At 41.5% G+C, this 18,332-nt stretch overlaps 1 protein-coding gene across 6 annotated transcripts in view; it reads left to right on the forward strand.

The window, feature by feature from the left end:
* Positions 1 to 18,143, forward strand: part of MIA3 (MIA SH3 domain ER export factor 3) — a 62,048-nt gene extending 43,905 nt beyond the window's left edge. For 2 of the 6 annotated variants that reach the window (XM_030887743.2, XM_030887745.2), the window contains 21 exons: positions 691 to 779; positions 1,096 to 1,173; positions 1,258 to 1,368; positions 2,283 to 2,354; positions 2,546 to 2,650; positions 3,151 to 3,273; positions 3,368 to 3,479; positions 5,917 to 5,972; positions 6,062 to 6,152; positions 6,296 to 6,434; positions 10,696 to 10,797; positions 12,083 to 12,143; positions 12,254 to 12,289; positions 12,371 to 12,438; positions 12,575 to 12,675; positions 12,840 to 12,977; positions 13,730 to 13,798; positions 13,947 to 14,023; positions 14,160 to 14,231; positions 16,050 to 16,200; positions 17,317 to 18,143. In XM_030887743.2, the coding sequence (XP_030743603.1) occupies positions 691 to 779; positions 1,096 to 1,173; positions 1,258 to 1,368; positions 2,283 to 2,354; positions 2,546 to 2,650; positions 3,151 to 3,273; positions 3,368 to 3,479; positions 5,917 to 5,972; positions 6,062 to 6,152; positions 6,296 to 6,434; positions 10,696 to 10,797; positions 12,083 to 12,143; positions 12,254 to 12,289; positions 12,371 to 12,438; positions 12,575 to 12,675; positions 12,840 to 12,977; positions 13,730 to 13,798; positions 13,947 to 14,023; positions 14,160 to 14,231; positions 16,050 to 16,200; positions 17,317 to 17,621 (2,156 nt within the window). In that variant the 3' untranslated portion in view covers positions 17,622 to 18,143. Of the gene's footprint in view, positions 1 to 690; positions 780 to 1,095; positions 1,174 to 1,257; positions 1,369 to 2,282; positions 2,355 to 2,545; positions 2,651 to 3,150; positions 3,274 to 3,367; positions 3,480 to 5,916; positions 5,973 to 6,061; positions 6,153 to 6,295; positions 6,435 to 10,695; positions 10,798 to 12,082; positions 12,144 to 12,253; positions 12,290 to 12,370; positions 12,439 to 12,574; positions 12,676 to 12,839; positions 12,978 to 13,729; positions 13,799 to 13,943; positions 14,024 to 14,159; positions 14,232 to 16,049; positions 16,201 to 17,316 lie in introns of all 6 variants that reach the window. The other 4 variants (XM_004699926.2, XM_013003997.2, XM_045298298.1 and 1 more) reach the window with 3 other exon arrangements.
* Positions 18,144 to 18,332: the final 189 nt, after the last annotated feature.

Here is an 18,332-nt window from a genome sequence, read left to right on the forward strand (position 1 = left end):
GACTTTCTTTGCTCTTAAAGCTTATTGTTGTTAATGTCAGCTTTTCTTCTGAGTTATTGGTATTTTGTTAATCAAAGGCGCTGTAAATAAGTTATGTGCTGAGATGGAAGATACTTGTGGATGTTTACTTTCTCAAACATGTATTTAGAGCTTTCTCCTTGCTGCAGACCTTGCTACTGATTAAGTACTGAAAATGCTATTTTGATAGGGCAAATAACATGTAAGCTGATGTTGATACAATGCACGTTAACATATGTGAGCACTATTCCAGAGCTAATGGTTTGGTGAAACATTCAGCATTTAAGGCGATAATTTGAGGCCTGGAAATGTAAATCAGTATGTGTGTATTTTTTATTTCCCCTTCATGAATGTCATATTTGAAGTGATTCCATTTTCTGACAAGAAAGGTACTTAGTGAAAGGAGAGAGATTTTACTCTATTTTCCCTTTTAAAAAAAATTGGAATCTCATAAAAAACAAGGGCTAATACATTTTTCTTCAGTTTTAACATTTGTACATCTTTATCGCCATTCGTCTCAGATCGTTAGAGGGTCTTTGGCACCTAACAACCCTAAGTGCTTTGCCCGCAGAGTGTCCGAGAACATGCCTGTGCTGCTAAGACACTCAGCAAGTCATTTGATATAGTGATCCATATTGCTCTCACAGGTTTGTTTTTTCACCCCCTTTTTAGTTTCTGAGCAACAGATTTCTGAGAAGTTGAAGACTATCAGGGAAGAAAATAAAGAACTTCTAGAAAAATTGTCAAAATATGAACAGAAGGTATAAATGGTCATCAAGTTTTTTCATTTTTTGCTTCTGCATAGTTCTAACTTTGATTATTTCCATGTGCCTTATAGTCCATTATTATGGTACTGTAATTATAGTCCATTATTATGGTACTGTAAATATAGTCCATTATTATGGTACTGTAAATAAGTAATATTTTATTATTTTCTGTGAACTTTGTGAATCTCATGCAGTCGTGTGTATGCAGCACTGCATTCTTTTATAAGGGGTCACCGACTTGAGGTTAAGCTTTGATCATGCCATAATTTATGTTTCTGAATTTTGAGTGCTTTGTTTTATACTTCTACAGATCAAGGAGTCCAAAAAACATGTTCAAGAGTCCAAGAAACAAAATATGATTCTCTCTGATGAAGCAGTTAAATTTAAGGTAAAACTCTTTTCGGAATGGTGTCCTAAAAACAAAAGTAATATTAGAGTAATTCTTAATCTTAAACTATGTATTTTTTTGTAGGATAAGATCAAAGAGCTTGAAGAAACAAATGAAGTTTTGGAAGAAAGAGCTAAAACCTTGCGTGCTCTGTTACACTCTGAACGAGAACAGAATGGGAAGAATCAGGACTTGGTAAGAGTTGTACTGCCTGTAATGTGACCTTTGAACTATTTTGCACATGGCCATTACCTAGAGTGAGAGTGGGAGTCAAGGAAGTTAAATCCACTTTTGCCCATATTTTGTAGAACTTGAATGGGCCTACAAATTTTTTCCTCAACCTTCGGTATTTTTCATGTTGCTTGGCTCTGCTCTCAGAAACACATAAAGCAACTAAGAAACTGTAACCCTACCATTTTGTTTTGTGTGTGTGTGCAGTTCTTTTCAAAATAAAGAGATTTTGAGTAATTTTAGAATTACATAAAAATCATAACGATAGGTCAGAGTGTTCCTGTAAGCGCCATACCCAGTTAAGCTTCGTGGCCCGACCCAGGTGTGGTTTGCCGGCTTTCCCGCTGTAAAGCTGCTTGGCTGTATTCTTTGGAAAGAAGTTTTTGGGCACAGTCCACAGCTACAAAGAGTTAATTCCTACTTCTCTGAGAATGCAGTGTCCCATAAACTGTTTGGAATTCTTCTGTATGGGAGATTCATTTCTTCTTCCTCAAGTCTTACTATTCAGACTAAAGACTTTCAAAGCGACCTTGGGGAATTTTTTCCCCTCTACCGTTAGGAACAATCATAGATTTGAACTGTTTTCTCTGGAAATTTTTCTATTTTCTTTGGTTTCATAGTTTTGTTGTCATCTATCACATTATCTTGTCACCAGGAAGGTCACAGATGCCACGAAATATTTCTGCCTTTAATTAATCTGTCATCATGTCTTAACACCCTTGACTTTTCCTTTAGGCTAAAACTGGTTCCTCTGCTTTGACCTGAAACATAGGGCATGGTTATGGGACATGTTTTGTTAATGTTTTCTTATGTTTAGCCTACTTTCAGTCTGTGTGTTGAAGTCCTCGTTAATGTGTTCCACTGTTTCTGTGTGGCAGATAGTGGAAAAAAAGAAGGCTATAGAGAAGTTAAAGGATGTCATTTCGATGAATGCCTCAGAGTTCTCAGAGGTAAAGTACACACAGCTCCTGAAGAAACTACATTCTGTTGTACATTATTATATTTTGGCTTGATTGAGGGGCAAACATCTATTGAGGGGCAAATATTTTAAGAAGTGGAAATTACATGTCTAGTTAAGAAAGTATAACTTTATAAATTTTTTCTTGGGAATTATTTCATTAATAGAGGTATTTTGCATTAGGTTCAAATTGCCCTTAATGAAGCTAAACTTAGTGAAGAAAAGGTGAAATCTGAATGCCATCGAGTCCAAGAAGAAAATGCTAAGCTTAAGAAAAAGAAGGAACAGGTAAAGAAAAAGTAATGCCGCATATTATGTAAATTAGAGAATTGAATATAACTGCCTCTTGAATACCTTTTCTTAGACCCTTTTGAGGGTAATGAGCTTTAAATGCAGAAATTGGGTTAGATTTGCGCAGCTTAAACTGAGTACATCATTCAGCTCTGTCTTCTGGGTTTCCTGTCTTTCTGAATTGTTTCTTATAGCTTCACAGGGGTGATAGATATAGTTTTTAGAACAAATATTTAAGTAATTTAAAGCCTTTAGTGGACAGGTATTGCTCCACTGAACAAGGAAGTTTATATAATTGGGAGTTCTCAAGTTGGGAGACGGTGAGATGTGCTTTGCTGTGGTTGCTGGAAGTGAAGTTTTTGAATTGACTGTAGGAAGGCTTTTTGAAGGATGCAATAAACCGGATTGCCTCCCTTGAAAGCTCTCAAGGATGTTTAGGGGCCCTGTTACCCTTCCTCGTTCACATGGTGCTGACACGATGTGCTTTAACTTGTCAGTTACAGCAGGAAATACAGGACTGGACTAAATCACATGCGGAGCTCAGTGAGCAAATCGTATCATTTCAGAGGTCTCAGAAAGATTTGGAAACAAAGCTTCTTCACAAAGATGATAACATTGATGTAAGTTAATTTTCATAAATACAGGCTTAAATCTGCTTACTTAAAATTGAGAAGCGGTTGCTGATGCCCTTTTTGCCTTTTGCTTCTCTTCTAGGCATTGACGAATTGCATTACACAGTTAAATCGGTTAGATTGTGAATCTGAATCCGAGGATAAAAATAAAGGTGAAAGTGGGTCAGATGAATTAGCAAACGGGGAAATGGGAGGTAAGGTCAATGTCAGGGAAGCTGGATTCCTTTTTACCTTTCAGTCTGTAAGTCGTTGATGCGACCATTTGGCTCGCTGAATTCCCTGAGACATACAAGAGTGCTTCAAAAAGTTTGTGGGGAAAAAATGAAATTAAAAGATCATGATTTTTTCCAAGAACCTCTTTAAGCTCCCTCATGTGTATGTGCCTCAGTGATAGGTGTGTTGCTGGTGATTGTTTAACCATGAGCATGCAGAGAACACTGACTTCTGTTTTCCCTCCCGTTGGGGACTAGAGATGTGGGCTGGCACTGGAGCAGCATTAGGTGTGTCTTACATGTCTATGCAGTGAACACTGTAGAATTAGGGTATACAAGGAGGGGAAGCAGAGGAGTCCTGATGGCACCGTGGTGGTTAGGTGCATGGCTGCCAGCCAAGAGGTTGGCATAAACCTACTGGCTGCTTCCTGGGAGAAATCTGAGGCAGTCTGCTTCTCGAATGATGTATAACCTTGGGGACCTCATGGTGCAGTTCTTCACTGTCACACAGGGTTGTGGTGAGAACTGTAGGGACCAGTTCTGTGGCAGCATGTTTGAGGAAGAGAAACGGATTATGTAACTTCGTGGAAGTGACATTTGATTTGTTGGGGTAATATGTTATGCTTTAGGTGAACATTTACACAGAGTTATGTTCCCCATTAACAATTTTTATACGAACTGTTCACTGACATTAGGTATGATTCTGAGTCTGCCGGCATTCTTGTTATTCCCATTCTGTTTGTTCTGTTTCCATTGGTCTAGCTTTCCTTCCCCTCCTTGCCATCTCGTCTTTACTTCTTTACCAACATTTACATTTACAATGGTAAATGTTGACCATTGGGTCTCACATAATTGGTTGAATGAGACACATTACTTAGGGTGAGAGTTGGTTTTATAAAATGTGTTAGTCTGGGTTGACTAGAGAAACAAGTTTATAGACACTCGTGTATGGGAAAAAGCTTTATATACAAGAGCAGTTGAATATTGAGAAAACTTCCCAGCCCACTCCAGTCAAGTCCATAAGTCCGATAACAATCTATAAAGTCCTCATCAGACTCACGAAACACATGCAATGACACCAAATGTGGGATGATCACAGGCCTTGTGGATCCAGTGGCGTTGTAAGCATCTTAGCGGTGGTGTGGGTCTCCACGTGGCTTCTCCAGGTTCAGGGCTCTCGCTGCCATCAGCATAGATCCATGTGTCTTGGCAGTAGAGAGTCTCTCAGGGAGTGAGCCTGCATCCTGCCTCCAGTGAGCTGTTTATCTCCTTAGCGCCTCCAAATGAGGTCATCCAGCTGCGATCTGATTGATGGCTAAACTCCACCCCTTCACTATTAATCCTCAAATTGACACCAGATTATGTAACTACCACTTAAACTAATCCATTATTTGGCTAAATGGTGACCTGCAGAAATAGCTTCAATTCCAAGTCCAAAGGTTATTTTAGGACAATAGTCTTGTGCTCCTCTAGTTTCTATTGGTGTGATAAGTCTTGCCTTTTATAGGAGCTCAAATTTTGGTCTATGTTTTCTCCTGCTCGCACTAAACTTTCTGCTGTGTCCGTGGTCAGAACAGGGGGTGATGCTAGACTTTCTGCTGTGTCCGTGGTCAGAACAGGGGGTGATGCTAGCCAGACACCATCTACTTCTTTCGGTCTCAGGTTAGAAGAGGAGGTGGTTCACCTGGGCTCTTGTGGGCGGCCTTTGGTTTCGGTGTTTATCAATTCTAGCTCATCTTCACTAACGAGTATTGAAGGGGTGGAAGGCCTCAGCCCACTAAGCTGTTCAGAGTGGAGACTCAAGCGTAGAAATACTCAAGAAGAACAAACTGTTTCTAGACACCGTTTCCCAAGTTGGGTGTTACTTGCATAATTCACTGTCATTGAGTCATTGTGGCCATTTAAGAACAAGAAGAACTGCCTTATGGGTTTCTAAGACTTAAATGTTTAGGAGAGTAGAAAGCCTCATCTTTCCCCTGCACAGTGGCTGTTGGTTTTGAATTGGTCATCTTGTGGTTAAAAGCCCAACGAGTAACCCACCATGAGTGTTTGAACCACAGTTGGTAGCACATTTAGGAGGGGAACCAAGGAGCACTTCTTTCTGAATAAAGACATTGCTTTACTCAAGGTTTTATTCAGACAGATCCAAGAGGGAAGAAAGAAGCTTTATCTCATGTCTCTTGCTCTAGAATGACAAGGATAATATTTTTATTGTACGTGCTGGGAATTCATTTTTTTATTCTAAATTGGCAATTCTTTTAAAAGCTATTTGCTTCATCAGTCTTGCTAGTTAATTTGCTTTCCCCTTGAAAGTTTCAATGTGATAAGAGATAAGTGTTTAGAATTTTGGATATCAGGAAAATACAGAGTTAAAGACAAGAGAAAAGAAGGTAATTAAATGAATCTTTTTGTTCTTTAGGTGACCGGAGTGAGAAGATAAAAAATCAAATTAAACAAATGATGGATGTCTCTCGGGTATGGCCTTTTGGACAGAGTACCATAAATGACTTGTGAATTCATATGCTGATACACCTTTAATACTACTTTTCTCCTGAAATTTTTAGACAAAAACAGCAATTTCAGTTGTTGAAGAGGATTTAAAACTTTTGCAAGTTAAGCTAAGAGCCTCGATGTCCACTAAATGTAACCTGGAAGGTAGGTTGCCTCACGAGAAGACTGTTCCATGCATTGGAAAGAAATGATTTTACTTGGGAAAGCTGAAGGCTGGCTTCTCACTTCAACACTTGTCCTCTCAGCACTCCCTGCTCCCAGAGCGCTCACATGTTTTCCCTTTACAGACCAAATCAAGCAGCTAGAAGATGCCCGCAATTCACTGCAGTCAACCAAGGCTGGACTGGAAGATGACTGCAAAACCCTGAAGCAGAAAGTCGAGATTCTGAATGAGCTGTACCAGCAGAAGGAGATGGCCCTGCAAAAGTACACTGTTCATTTTTGTATTGTTGAAAGTAGTGTTGTGTGGTAATCTCTCTGCACTGCATCTACTTGATGGCAGTGAGTTTTGAGTTTTGTGTGCAGAACATTTTACCTTTTATAAAGATCATTGACTCCCCTGCCCCACACTCCATTTATGATTAGTGTAGACTGTTTCCTTTCTGCCTCGTTTCTGTAACTTTTCCTTTCCATTTCACTCAAATTTGTTATCGGGCATTCCTCACTTGTCTGTGATGTTGATCGACTTTACCCATACAGAGGGATCAGTGAGGGAAAGGGGAAAACTCAGTGAGATGCCGGGAGAGGGTGGCTATCACTGGGCTGGAACATGAGAATTGTGAGCGACACGGGGCCAGGCATTATGATAAGAGCTGTGGTGGCACAGCAGTGTAGTGCCCCCTGCTAACTGGCAGGTTGGCATTTCAGACTCATGCCATGACTGGGAGCGCAAAGGTGACCGCCAGAAAGAGCAGGGACGGTGCATAGCTCTCCAGTCACTCGTGTCCTGTCAGTCAGCATGGACTCCACAGCCACAACCACCACTGCTACCCTTTCTCAGGCCTGCCACTTATTTCCTCTTCTGACTTTGTGATCAGGAGCTCATTCTGATTTATCCTCCATTTGTTCCAGATGCTCTGAATATAGCTATTTGCACGATGTGTTTTAATAGAATGAGACTTTTGAAGGCATCGTTAGTTACTGAAGGTTTCATAACTTTGGGACTTAGCATAGTCAAATACTATATAGTAGGATCAGTGCAAGAATGTTGGAAGTTTTGAGTATAGAAAAACTGGTTAGTACATGTTAGGGTAGAGTTCGCTGTCTTTTGAAAGATACACTTTGGTGTATCTTTTGGGGTTCATTTTCATTTGTTTTCCGTATCAGGAAACACAGACTCATTGAGTCAGTTCCCAATCCTATCGATCCCCGGGGCTCTCCGAGGCTGTACTACAGCAGAGAGCCTCATCTTCCCCGTCTCTCCATGGGAGCACCTGGCGGTTTTGCCTGGAACGTGTGCGTAGCAACCCGACCACTGCTGGAATCACACCAGGGGGACTCCTCGTTCCTCCTTGTGGTGGTGAGGTGCCACAACCCAGCGCACAGCACAACGAAACACGGCCCGTCCTTTTCTCCCTGGTAGCATGCACAGACTCTGCAAAATAGGGTGCTGCAGCAATCGATATGTGTGTTTTTTTCTTTGGGCAGCATGGCAGTCTTTGAGAAGGTCTTTCTTGCCAAAAGCAAATGTGCTTAGTCTTTCTTAAATACTTAGGCTGCTACTGCCATTTCACACGGAAACCTTGCCAGTAACCTTGCCAGCTTCTCCATTGTTTACTTGACCAGCCAGGTTAGTTTTTCCATATCGTGTTCAGGCCAGTCTAAATGTCTGCTGTGCTTGAGAGAAATGTTTCTTATGGAATTGCTTGGGTTGTGAAGAGCGCTTGATCTGAATAGGAGAGGTCCCTGCTGTTCTTCATGATAAGGAGCGCTGTTGGCGGTGACACTGTTGGGTGAGGGTGGGCTGCGAAGGTCAGGGCTCAAAACCACAAGCTGCTTGTGTGGTGGGGGCGGGCAGGGTTGAGATGGGATGAGATGAGGTTATCTGCTGTTTTAACGATGTGCAGCCTCAGAAACCTGATAAAGGGTCCTATGAGTCCGAATTGACTTGATGATGGTGGGTTGGTCCCCCCTCCGCCTTTGTCCTTCCATGATACAGTGTAGCATTGTTTTATTCAGCTCCTCCAATATCCACTCAGTCATCCTGTCTGGCCTACTGCCTGACCCCAAAGCCACTGTGTTGTTAGTTCAGGCCCACATCATCTCTTCTGATAGCCCCCTAATGATCGATCATCGCCTTTTATGAAGTGTTTCCCTTCTCATGGCTCTTCTGAATGCCGAATCGTGTTCTCTACACCTGCTAGAACGAAGTTTCTCGAGAAAGAAAGCTTTCTCGTGTCGTAATGTGTGTAAGCTGTCAAGAGTGCTCCATTTTGTCTACAGCCCCCGCAGGGCTCGAGAAGCAGGCACACAGGACACTCCTTCTCCGCAGGAGACAGGTTGCCTCTCCAAGTGCCTGGCCTGCGACTCCTCCTAAGGCAGTGGTTCTCAACCTTCCTCATGCCGTGACCCTTTCATACAGTTCCTCATGTTGTGGTGACCCCCCCCAACCATAAAATTGTTTTTGTTGCTTCTTCATAACTGTAATTTTGCTCCTGTTGTGAATCGGGTGACCCCTGTGAAAGGGTTGTTCGACCCCCAAAGGGTCGTGACCCACAGGTTGAGAACGGCTGAGTTGTACCCACCCTCCACAGAGTTCCCTCATGGCATCCCCAAGCCTTCTGTGTGCTGTTTTCTTTGCAGGGAAAATGCCATTTTGCTTTATTTACATCTGACAGCCTTCTGCCTGTTCCTATAAGCCGACCCGAAATTTTCAAGCTAAAATTTTGAAAATTTTAGTTTGAAAATTTCAGATCGGCTTATACTCAAGTATATATGGGCTATGTTCTTGACTATCCAGTGTGGAGTGAGTTGTGGCATGTATAGGTAGATCGCTTTAGAGACTAGGTGAGGACTGTTTTCTTTTCAATGTAACATAAACTTCTTGTACAGTCCACGAGTACTGTAAAGGCTGCATAGTCCTCCAGTCATGGTTGGACGTCCCTGCCCCTTCCCGGTCTGTTAAACCCTGTCGTTGAGTTTGTGATGACAGTTTCCTGTCTTGTGGAGTGCCTGTCAGACTTGAGTGGTAAACATAGCATATGAACACTGTAGGAGATATATGAGCCCAGAATCATGTTCTCTTCTTGCAGAAAAGATTTGGGAAACAATTAAGGTCATTCAGAACTAGCTTATTAGGCTTTTAGGGAGACTGCCTTGCTGACGTGGTACTCCTAGTGTGTCGTTCTTTCTAGTCTCAACCAAGAGCTTGCAGCTTTTACCAGGGCTCCTTTCATACGATTCAGTCCACCTGTTTCCTCTCTGTGCGTCCTGTGAAAGTGACTCCCAGTGCTCGGCTTACCTGTCACCCTAGGATTCCTTTCCCTTATCTCGCTTCACTGCTTTGGTAGCTCTGTGGCAACTTTAAACACAGCCTCCAAATGTTGCCCAGCTGTTGTATATCCATGTTCTCTGACTGGCAAACTACTGGAAACAAAATTCTTTCCTATTTTTCTTCAAGATTGGTTTCTTACATCCTTTTATAAGACAAAACTAGAATTCTTTAGTTCTTGCATGTTTTATATAGTAAACTGAACTCCTTTATTGCAAGGATAATACTTTACCTATATTTTAATTTTTAGCATTTTACAAGATAACACATATATAGACACACTTGTATAAACACCTTTAAGTATTGAATGATAACTATTACTCTTTTATAGATTTAATTTCAAATTTTACTCCGAGTCAGTAGAGAATTGAGTTTCACGTTGAATCAGCACTTCAGAACTAGGAGCAAAGATGTATGAGAGTACATTTGTGAACTATTAAATAACATTTGTGAGCTATTAGACGTTGCTGCCTTTACAGTCTACGATATAGTAGATTGACATCATGAGGGTATCCAGTTAAAACCTATGGCTCCCATAACCCACAGATGATGGGACAAATCAGGGTTGCTGTTGTTTTTTCCCTGTTTGATAGACATTGTCAATAGGAAGAGTTGCCTCATTGCTTAGTCAAGATTCTAGTGAAATAGACAGTAGGCATTTCATATCCAAAGTAAAAATGGCATGGTCAATGGCACAGTTAGAAGATATGTTAAAAAAAACAACCTTTGGGACTGATTATCTTGATCATGAATCAAGTCTTTGAATGATGGAAATAATACATGAAATTACAGGTCTGTCCCTAGTAGACCTCAAAGAACGAATTATCTGGTCTTAATCTCAATAGGCTTAGCTGGGTTGGGTCGATGGGCTTTGGCTTTCCACCCTGAACTGAAAAGAGCCTCCTCCATGAGGCACAGAGTGCCTTTGTTTGCGTGTTTCACTCACTAGTGAGTAGAGAGTTATGTGGTCTTGGGAAAATACAGGTGACTTGGCCTGCAGACCAGAGTTTGATTTTTATTGCAAATAGCAAGTTTGAAGTCCTTCCTGTGATTTCTTTTGAATATGTACACATTTTATGCATCTAAAGTATAGGAGGTTGTATTTGAACGGAAACATTTAGACTGTAGGGAGGGAGACACAAACAAGCACTTTCCTTGGAAAACGGGTTTCATATTGCTACTTCTTGTTCATCATAGGAAACTGAGTCAAGAAGAATACGAGCGGCAAGAAAAGGAGCAGCGGCTGTCCGCTGCCGATGAAAAGGCGGTTCTGGCAGTAGAGGAAGTTAAAACCTACAAGTGAGTTCAGCTTCGGAAGAGGATGGCAGTGGCTAATGAAATTACGGTTGGCTTTTTAAAAGTCTTACATCCAAATTCAAAGAACACAAATGCATTCAATTCTCAATAGGAAAAAAGAAATGTCAAGTTAACAAATGAAAAGTTAACAAAAATGTCCATAGACCCAGTGCCGACGAGGCTGTGAGGGCACTTGTTTCTAGCAAACAGCTCTGGGTCGTTTTCTATACTGGCATCATAATCCTTTAGGAAAACAGTTTGTTGTAAGATATACCAAAAGCCATAAAAATGATCAGACTGTCTGATCATGTTTGTAGTCATAGCTCTGGAATATTTTCTATGGATATAATTAAAAGAAGATGAAAACTTTGTGAAGGAAGATTCATAGTAGGATCATTTGTGAATAGACTGAAGACCAGTGAAGGACTTCATACTGTGTCAACTCAGAATCCCCAGCTGTTAAATTGAAATGTAATTCATGTATCATACACTTAAAATAAAATAGTTCGGCCCTCTCAGAAAGAATTATGTTATCAACATAACCAGTTCCAGAAAGTTTCTTCCTTCTTGTAGTCAGTGCTACTAACTCCCCATTTCCCACTAATCTCCCCTCCGGTACCCCCAGGAAGGCATTAAACTAGTTACTATTTCTCTATTTTTTGAAACCAGTTATTGTTTCTATCAATTCACCTATCCTGATTTCATATTATTGGAACGCATCCAAAAAGCAGTAGGGAGAAAACCACAATCACAAAATAAACCAAAGGAAAACCTTAATCAAAACGAAAGTAGAAAATATTAAAACCAGAACAAATTAAAATGGGTTACAAAGGAGACCAAATGATAAGGTGTTGGATTTTAACCTAACTGGTTCTGCAACAATCCACTTTCCATTGCACTCTGCAAGATAGCAAGGCTATTCATATTCCTGATCCATGGCCAGAGGGAATTCATCAGAGTTTCAATCCATGTATATTTCCTCCCCCCCCCCTTTTTTTTTCACTATATGAAACAACTTTAAAATGTGTCAAAAAGGAGATCAAATGATAGGTATATACATTTTAACATAACTACATCTGCCATAATTGAGTTTACAATGTGCCCTGAGGAAATTATGGAGTATTCATTTTTATCATATTGTACTCTTACTAGAAACATGTAAATTAGGTTCTTGTAAATACAGAGTAAATCTATAAGGGTACAAGTTGTTACTGCAAAGGGGTTGGGGTCAGGTCATGTGAATTGTATTCATTGTGCTTTAACTGATAAAAGCAAGTATTGTTTTTAGGCGGAGAATTGAAGAAATGGAAGAAGAGTTACAGAAAACAGAGCGCTCATTTAAAAACCAGGTAATAATTATCCTGCCCTCCAGTTGGAGAATTCTGTAATATCTAATACAGATTGTTAAAATGAATTCCTGCATGTATTTATTTAATTTTTCATATGTGGTCTTTTTCAGATTGCTACTCATGAGAAGAAAGCGCATGATAACTGGGTAAGACTCCTCCCCCACGCCCACCCCCTGCATTGTGTGCCTGGTTTACTACAACTGCATCGGGCTGTTTTCCTTTAATAGCTCAAAGCACGTGCTGCAGAAAGAGCTATAGCTGAAGAGAAAAGGGAGGCTGCCAACTTGAGACACAAGTATGTAATTGTAATGCTTCCCCGCGCCCGCCCCCCTCCCCGCAGTGGATGTTTTTAGGACTATGATGTCTTGGTCTCTAGCAAAGGGATTGATTTCCAGTGTCATACTCAAGTCCATTCTTTCTATGTATTCAAGATTACTGGAAATAACCCAGAAGTTGGCGATGCTCCAAGAAGAACCTGTGATTGTAAAGCCAATGCCAGGAAGACCTAGTACACAAAACCCTCCGCGGAGAGGTAGGGCACTTTGTAAAGGGAAGCCGTCAATCTGTTTGCAGAATGTACTCCAGTTGCTTTTTATTTCTGTATGTCATGGTTATGATGCCCCAGAAGTAATCCCATGTCTTTACTAAAGGAAAGAGCCATTTTAAGAAGTATTACCCAGATAGTTTCTTCTCCAGGTCCTCTAAGCCAGAATGGCTCATTCGGCCCATCTCCGGTTAGTGGTGGCGAGTGCTCCCCTCCACTGACAGCAGACCCACCTGGGAGGCCCCTCTCTGCCACTCTCAGTCGCAGAAATATGCCTAGAAGTGAATTCGGTGAGCATTCACATCTTTCCTAACATAAAACTGTTTCAAGAGCATTTGTCTCTTCCATGTGAGAATCCGAATGCAAACAGTATCTTAGAATCTGTCCAGAACAGAGAAGAAAATTTCATGATTGGTCTTCATGGATAGTCCACTGTAAGATCTGCTATAGAATAGAAAGCATTTTAAAATAAAATTTCCAGGGGCTGGGGGAGGAGGGAGGGTTTGTGTTTTGTTTATTTTTGTTTAATGGAGTTAAAAGCTTTTATCTTTAAATCGCTTTAGGTTTCTTTAATACTGTTGTCCTGAAACTATGGTCTATATAGCATATATATTTTAATATATCATTAATTTAATTTATATTACCTATCATTACTATAATACTATAATGTATGCATCTAGTTATAATAATAGATGCTTATGTCAAACTTGATAATATATGGATGAGAGATTGTATGTAGACCGAAAAAAATTAGCCTGTAGAATTGTATAGAATCCAAAGCATGACTGAAGGACCAGTGTTATTAATGTGTGGTGTTTATTGTAGTCTCTCTATTCAAAACACTTCTTAAATTCGTTCTGTAAAGCTATACCATAAATTATGTTATTTTCCACACATATTTGGGAGATATATTTTTAATGTTGCTTCATAGGTCGAATGACCTATGGTCAATTCTCCAAAATTGGTCTGTTTCTCCTGAAAACTACACGTAAGTCTCTCTTGGATTTTTCCTTTCTCTACTCTGTGACTTTTTGCTCTCCAGGGCAGGTGGACGGACCTCTGCCTCGTCCACGATGGCCATCGGACGCATCTGGAAAACTCTCCGCCTCTGGTAAGTGTGTCCAGAGTTCAATCATGGCGATTATTTACTCTTCCTATCGCTTCTCGGTCTTTTGGCTAAGATCAAGTGTAGTATTTACCCTTCCTGATGGAGTGCATGAACCAAAATAAGTCTACGTCCGTTCTCTGACCCCCAGCAGACCCGGGACCTGGTCCAGCTCCCATGATGAACAGCAGCTCTGGAAGCTCTTCCCCTAAGGTGACGGACGAGGGCAAAGTGAGTTCTGCAGGCAGTGTGACTTGGAATTAGGATTTCAGCCAACATTCCGCTTTCCTACAACACCCTCTCCTGTATCATCTCTTGTTTGTGTGTCCTGTTATATCCATACTATCTTATTTATTTTTCTAAAAAGCAAACTCTTCCCCAAGAGCCTGAAGGCGCCTCAGGTGCCAGCAGCCCATCAGTGACTGAGCAGCCAGTAGCAGTAAGTACTGAGAGGTTGAGCACTGCAATAGGCTTCTTGGTGTGTTTCTGGAAAGGACCTAAGGAGCATGGCACTAATCCTCGTGGTTTTGAATTGCACGGCAGCATTGGTCTTACGCTCTCCTTGCCTTGGGAGTATTGCTGGGAAACTGAAACCTTGGTGGGTTGTTTTTTTTCCCTGTCTCTTTTCCTATTGTGTTAGGTGATTAACCTGCTTAGAACAGCTGTTGTCATTAAAATAACAAAGAGTGAAAAGTCATCACCCAACTTTATAGAGTGCTTCAGTGTGGAATGCTCTTTAGATATGACAAAATAATAATTTATAAAGTATCAAGGGTACATGAGAAAGGGTAGCAGGGAGGGAGGGGGAAAAATGAGGAGCTGATACCAAGGGCTCAAGTAGGAAGCATATGTTCTGAGAATGATGAGGGCAAAAAATGTGCTTGACATATGGATTGTGATCAGAATTATACGAGCCCCCAATAAAACGATTTGAAAAACAAACAAACACAAACCCACAACACCCAATGGATTCCAACTCCTGGCAGCCCTATATGTTTTCCTAGACTGTAAATCTCTCCTTTCTCCCTTGGAGTGGCTGGTGGGTTTGAACTGTCAGTCTTGCTATAGCAGCCTGGTGCCCAGCTCACAAAGTAAATTGCCTATAATTCTTCCTTATTTTATCTTTGCTTGGAAGTGTGCTATTTCAGAATCACTCCATTTGCACTAGGCAAGCCTTATTTTGAATGATCACAAATTACAGAAGAATGGTCACAGAAGAATGCTTGTTGGAAATGAAATACTAAATAGTAAAAATCTGTAATTGCCTCTTGAGGCATTTCCAGCAATGACCCTTAAGTTAGGTTCACATAGTGTATTTTCTTGTAGCCTCTATAGATATTAGAGCTGGTAAGGCCCTTTGATCTTACCTCACAGTGCTGCTCCATCTTGAAATATATTTATTTAGGATTTCCGATCCATTTTCCTACAGGAAATGAATATTAGTCAATACCTCATACTACATATTATTATTAGTGAATGAAGATAAATATTCAAGCTGTGCCTGATTTGTATACATAGCATTGTTTCTGTTGGAAAAGACCTTCCAAATTCTTTGAGGATGCCAAGAGTACACATCTCTGAGCCCTCTTTTCATCCCAGGGGAGCTCTGGGATAGAGGAGACCCCACTGTTACCAGAAGGAGAGGTGTAAAGAGACTTAGAGTCCGAGCTGGTGTTGAATTTCAGCTCAGCCTCTTTGTAGTCTCCAGCAAATTAAGTAATTCCCCGTGCCCCTCCCTGTTTGTTGCCTCTTATTTAAAATGAGGTGATCATGCTCAGAGATTTAGAGATTTGAGAATTAGCACTAATATACAAAAGGCCTCTTGAAGGTACTCTGGCTAGTAGCTATATTGGTGCACATAGAGAATGGACTTCTCCTTCCCATTCCTTCTCTGTATCCTCATGGAAACAGTGAGCTGGTGTGGTGAGGGGCAGAGGGCTTGCCTTAGAATTAGACTAGTGTTGGTAAGAGTTCATCACTGATTGGGACTTAGTTCTCTCAATATTCTCTGGCAGTTATCTTGCTTTCCCTTCCATTTACATGTGCAGGACCTAATCTGAGGGGTATGGCATCTTTGTAACCTCTGCCAGTGGGAGCGAAGGGGAGGGGCAGCGTCTGCACTGAGTCTGCTCTGTGTACGCCAGGAAAGAGGTTCTAGGGCCTGACATCTGCTTCATCAGGTTTCAGCTTGTCCTGGTTTTGGTGCATTTGCCTCTTACTAAAATATTTCAGAACTTTAATTGCTTCTCCTCTACAGGTTAACATGGCTGCCAAAGGGCCCCCTCCTTTCCCAGGAATGCCCCTCATGAGCTCCCCAGTGGGAGGCCCTCCCCCACCACCCATCAGATACGGACCGCCACCTCAACTCTGCAGACCTTTTGGACCTCGACCCCTCCCTCCACCATTTGGTAGGATGACTTGAATGGTAGTCATTGACTTGTAGAGTATATGAATCTTTTTCTCTAGTCCCTGCTGAAAACTAGGAAGCTGCTCTTACAGGCCAACTTTGTAAGTTTCCTAGGATGCCTGGGTGCGACATCATCTCTGTACTGAACTGGGGGGCGGGTATCTCTTACAAGAAAAAGGCATTTTTAAAGGGGAAAAAGTACCAATTCTGCAGATGTTTATTAGGCTGTGTTTGGCGATATCCTAGATTCTGTAAAGGATAGAAAGGTGGATAAGACACATCCCACAACCCAAGAGTTTAGATGTCCTACAACAGAGATGTACATTATATAACACAAAGCTTAGACTCGCCCACATTGGGAGCATAAGCAGTGTGTCACACAGGACGAAAGAGGAAGAAATCAAGTGCTCACTGTCATTTGGGGAAAGTGGAAGAGAAGTGTTAGAGAGCAGCTAGAATGTGATGCTGTGGGCAATGTCAGGGGCCGCTGAGTGGGCTCTCACAGCGATCCGGTGTACGACCGAAGGAACTCTCACCCGGGCCATGCCGCTTTCCCACTTGTCCCTGCGTCTGAGCCCCCATGCAGCCGCCCCTCTGCTCTACCAAGCATGGTGGCCCTCTCCAGGGACTGATTTCTCCTGACAAGAAGACCAAAACGTACTAGCTTGTGGTCTCTCCTGATAACATGTCCAAAGTGCATGAGACTAAGTCTCGCCATTCTGGTTGTACTTCTTCCAGGACACACGTGTTTATTCTCTGGCAGTCCATGGTACTTTCCAAGTTCTTCACCAGCACCACAATCCAAATGCATCAATTCTTCAATCTTGACTCAGTGTCCAGTGTTCACATGCACAGCTGTTGATGGATCTCTGGATACCATGGCTTAGTATAATGGTACTTGCAAATACAAACTGAGCTCTGTGAGGTAAAGATGGAGACCTGCAGTGGGGAAAAAGGCTGGAGCTAGGTAGTGCCCTGGATTGCTGGTGACTAAAGAAACATTACAGCTGTGCCTGTTGCTTTGTGCTTATAAAAAAATTGGTTCATATGTTAAGCCTAGAATCACCTTAATTTCACTGTGTTCTAATTTACATGACATAATTTTTCTTTTTTCCAGGTCCTGGTTTGCGTCCACCACTAGGCTTAAGAGAATACGCACCAGGCATTCCACCCGGAAAACGGGACCTACCTCTCGACCCTCGAGAATTTTTACCAGGACATACACCTTTCAGACCTTTAGGCCCAAGAGAATACTTTATTCCTGGTACCCGATTGCCACCTCCACCCCATGGCCCCCAGGATTATCCACCTTCGCCTGCTGCAAGAGACTCACTGCCTTCTGCCTCTAGAGATGAACCCCCCCTACCTGCCTCCCAGAGCAGTAGCCAGGATTCTTCACAGTCTTTAAAACAGAGCCCGTAACTCCATCTCCTCTGTTCCGTAGCCTGAGAGTGGATGCTGCACTGTTGGGCTATAGTAACGGATTCTATTGGCTTCTAAATCTACAAGTTTATTTTAAAAGGTTTGTTTTTAGAACTAAACTGCGCTGGCAGTGTGCATTTTTGAGCCAAACAATTCAAGAATATAATCTCCTACCCCAATAAAGACCACCTCTTAAAGCTAGCACCTCCTTAAAACAACTTTGAAATGTGCAATAAAAAAATACCTGTGTTTGTAGTTAATGTAGAATAGGTAATTGCTAAATGATTTAGAATGTCATGAAGAATATGAACATTTCCTGTGGAAATGCTTTAAGAACATGTATTTCCATTGTCTTATTTTTGGCATACACCAGTTGATGAAAGAGCAATGGTGTTTATAAGCTTGATTTTTAAAAAATAGCTGGTCGCAGACTAAAAAAGGTTTACTAAAAGATCACTAAACTATCTCCCCGATTGTTACAGTTCTTTGTAGTAATAGTTCATAAAAAATTGTTTATTAATATTTCCAAGTGTCTATTGATTCATTGGGTTGTTTTTTCATGAGATCTGAGCCATTGTGGAGACCTAAATGCAGGCTCTCAGCATTGAAAGGTGAGTGCTGCCCCTGGTGGCAGTTGCTCAGGGTCAGAGGTCCAGCCTGAGCCCCCAGGCCCTTTGCAGATGCTGTCTTCCTTCCTGCCAAGCCAGCAGC

This window comes from Echinops telfairi, unplaced genomic scaffold (genome assembly GCF_000313985.2).
Source record: "Echinops telfairi isolate 266 unplaced genomic scaffold, ASM31398v2 ScPeMD7_7424;HRSCAF=8462, whole genome shotgun sequence".
Lineage (NCBI taxonomy): Eukaryota > Metazoa > Chordata > Mammalia > Afrosoricida > Tenrecidae > Echinops > Echinops telfairi.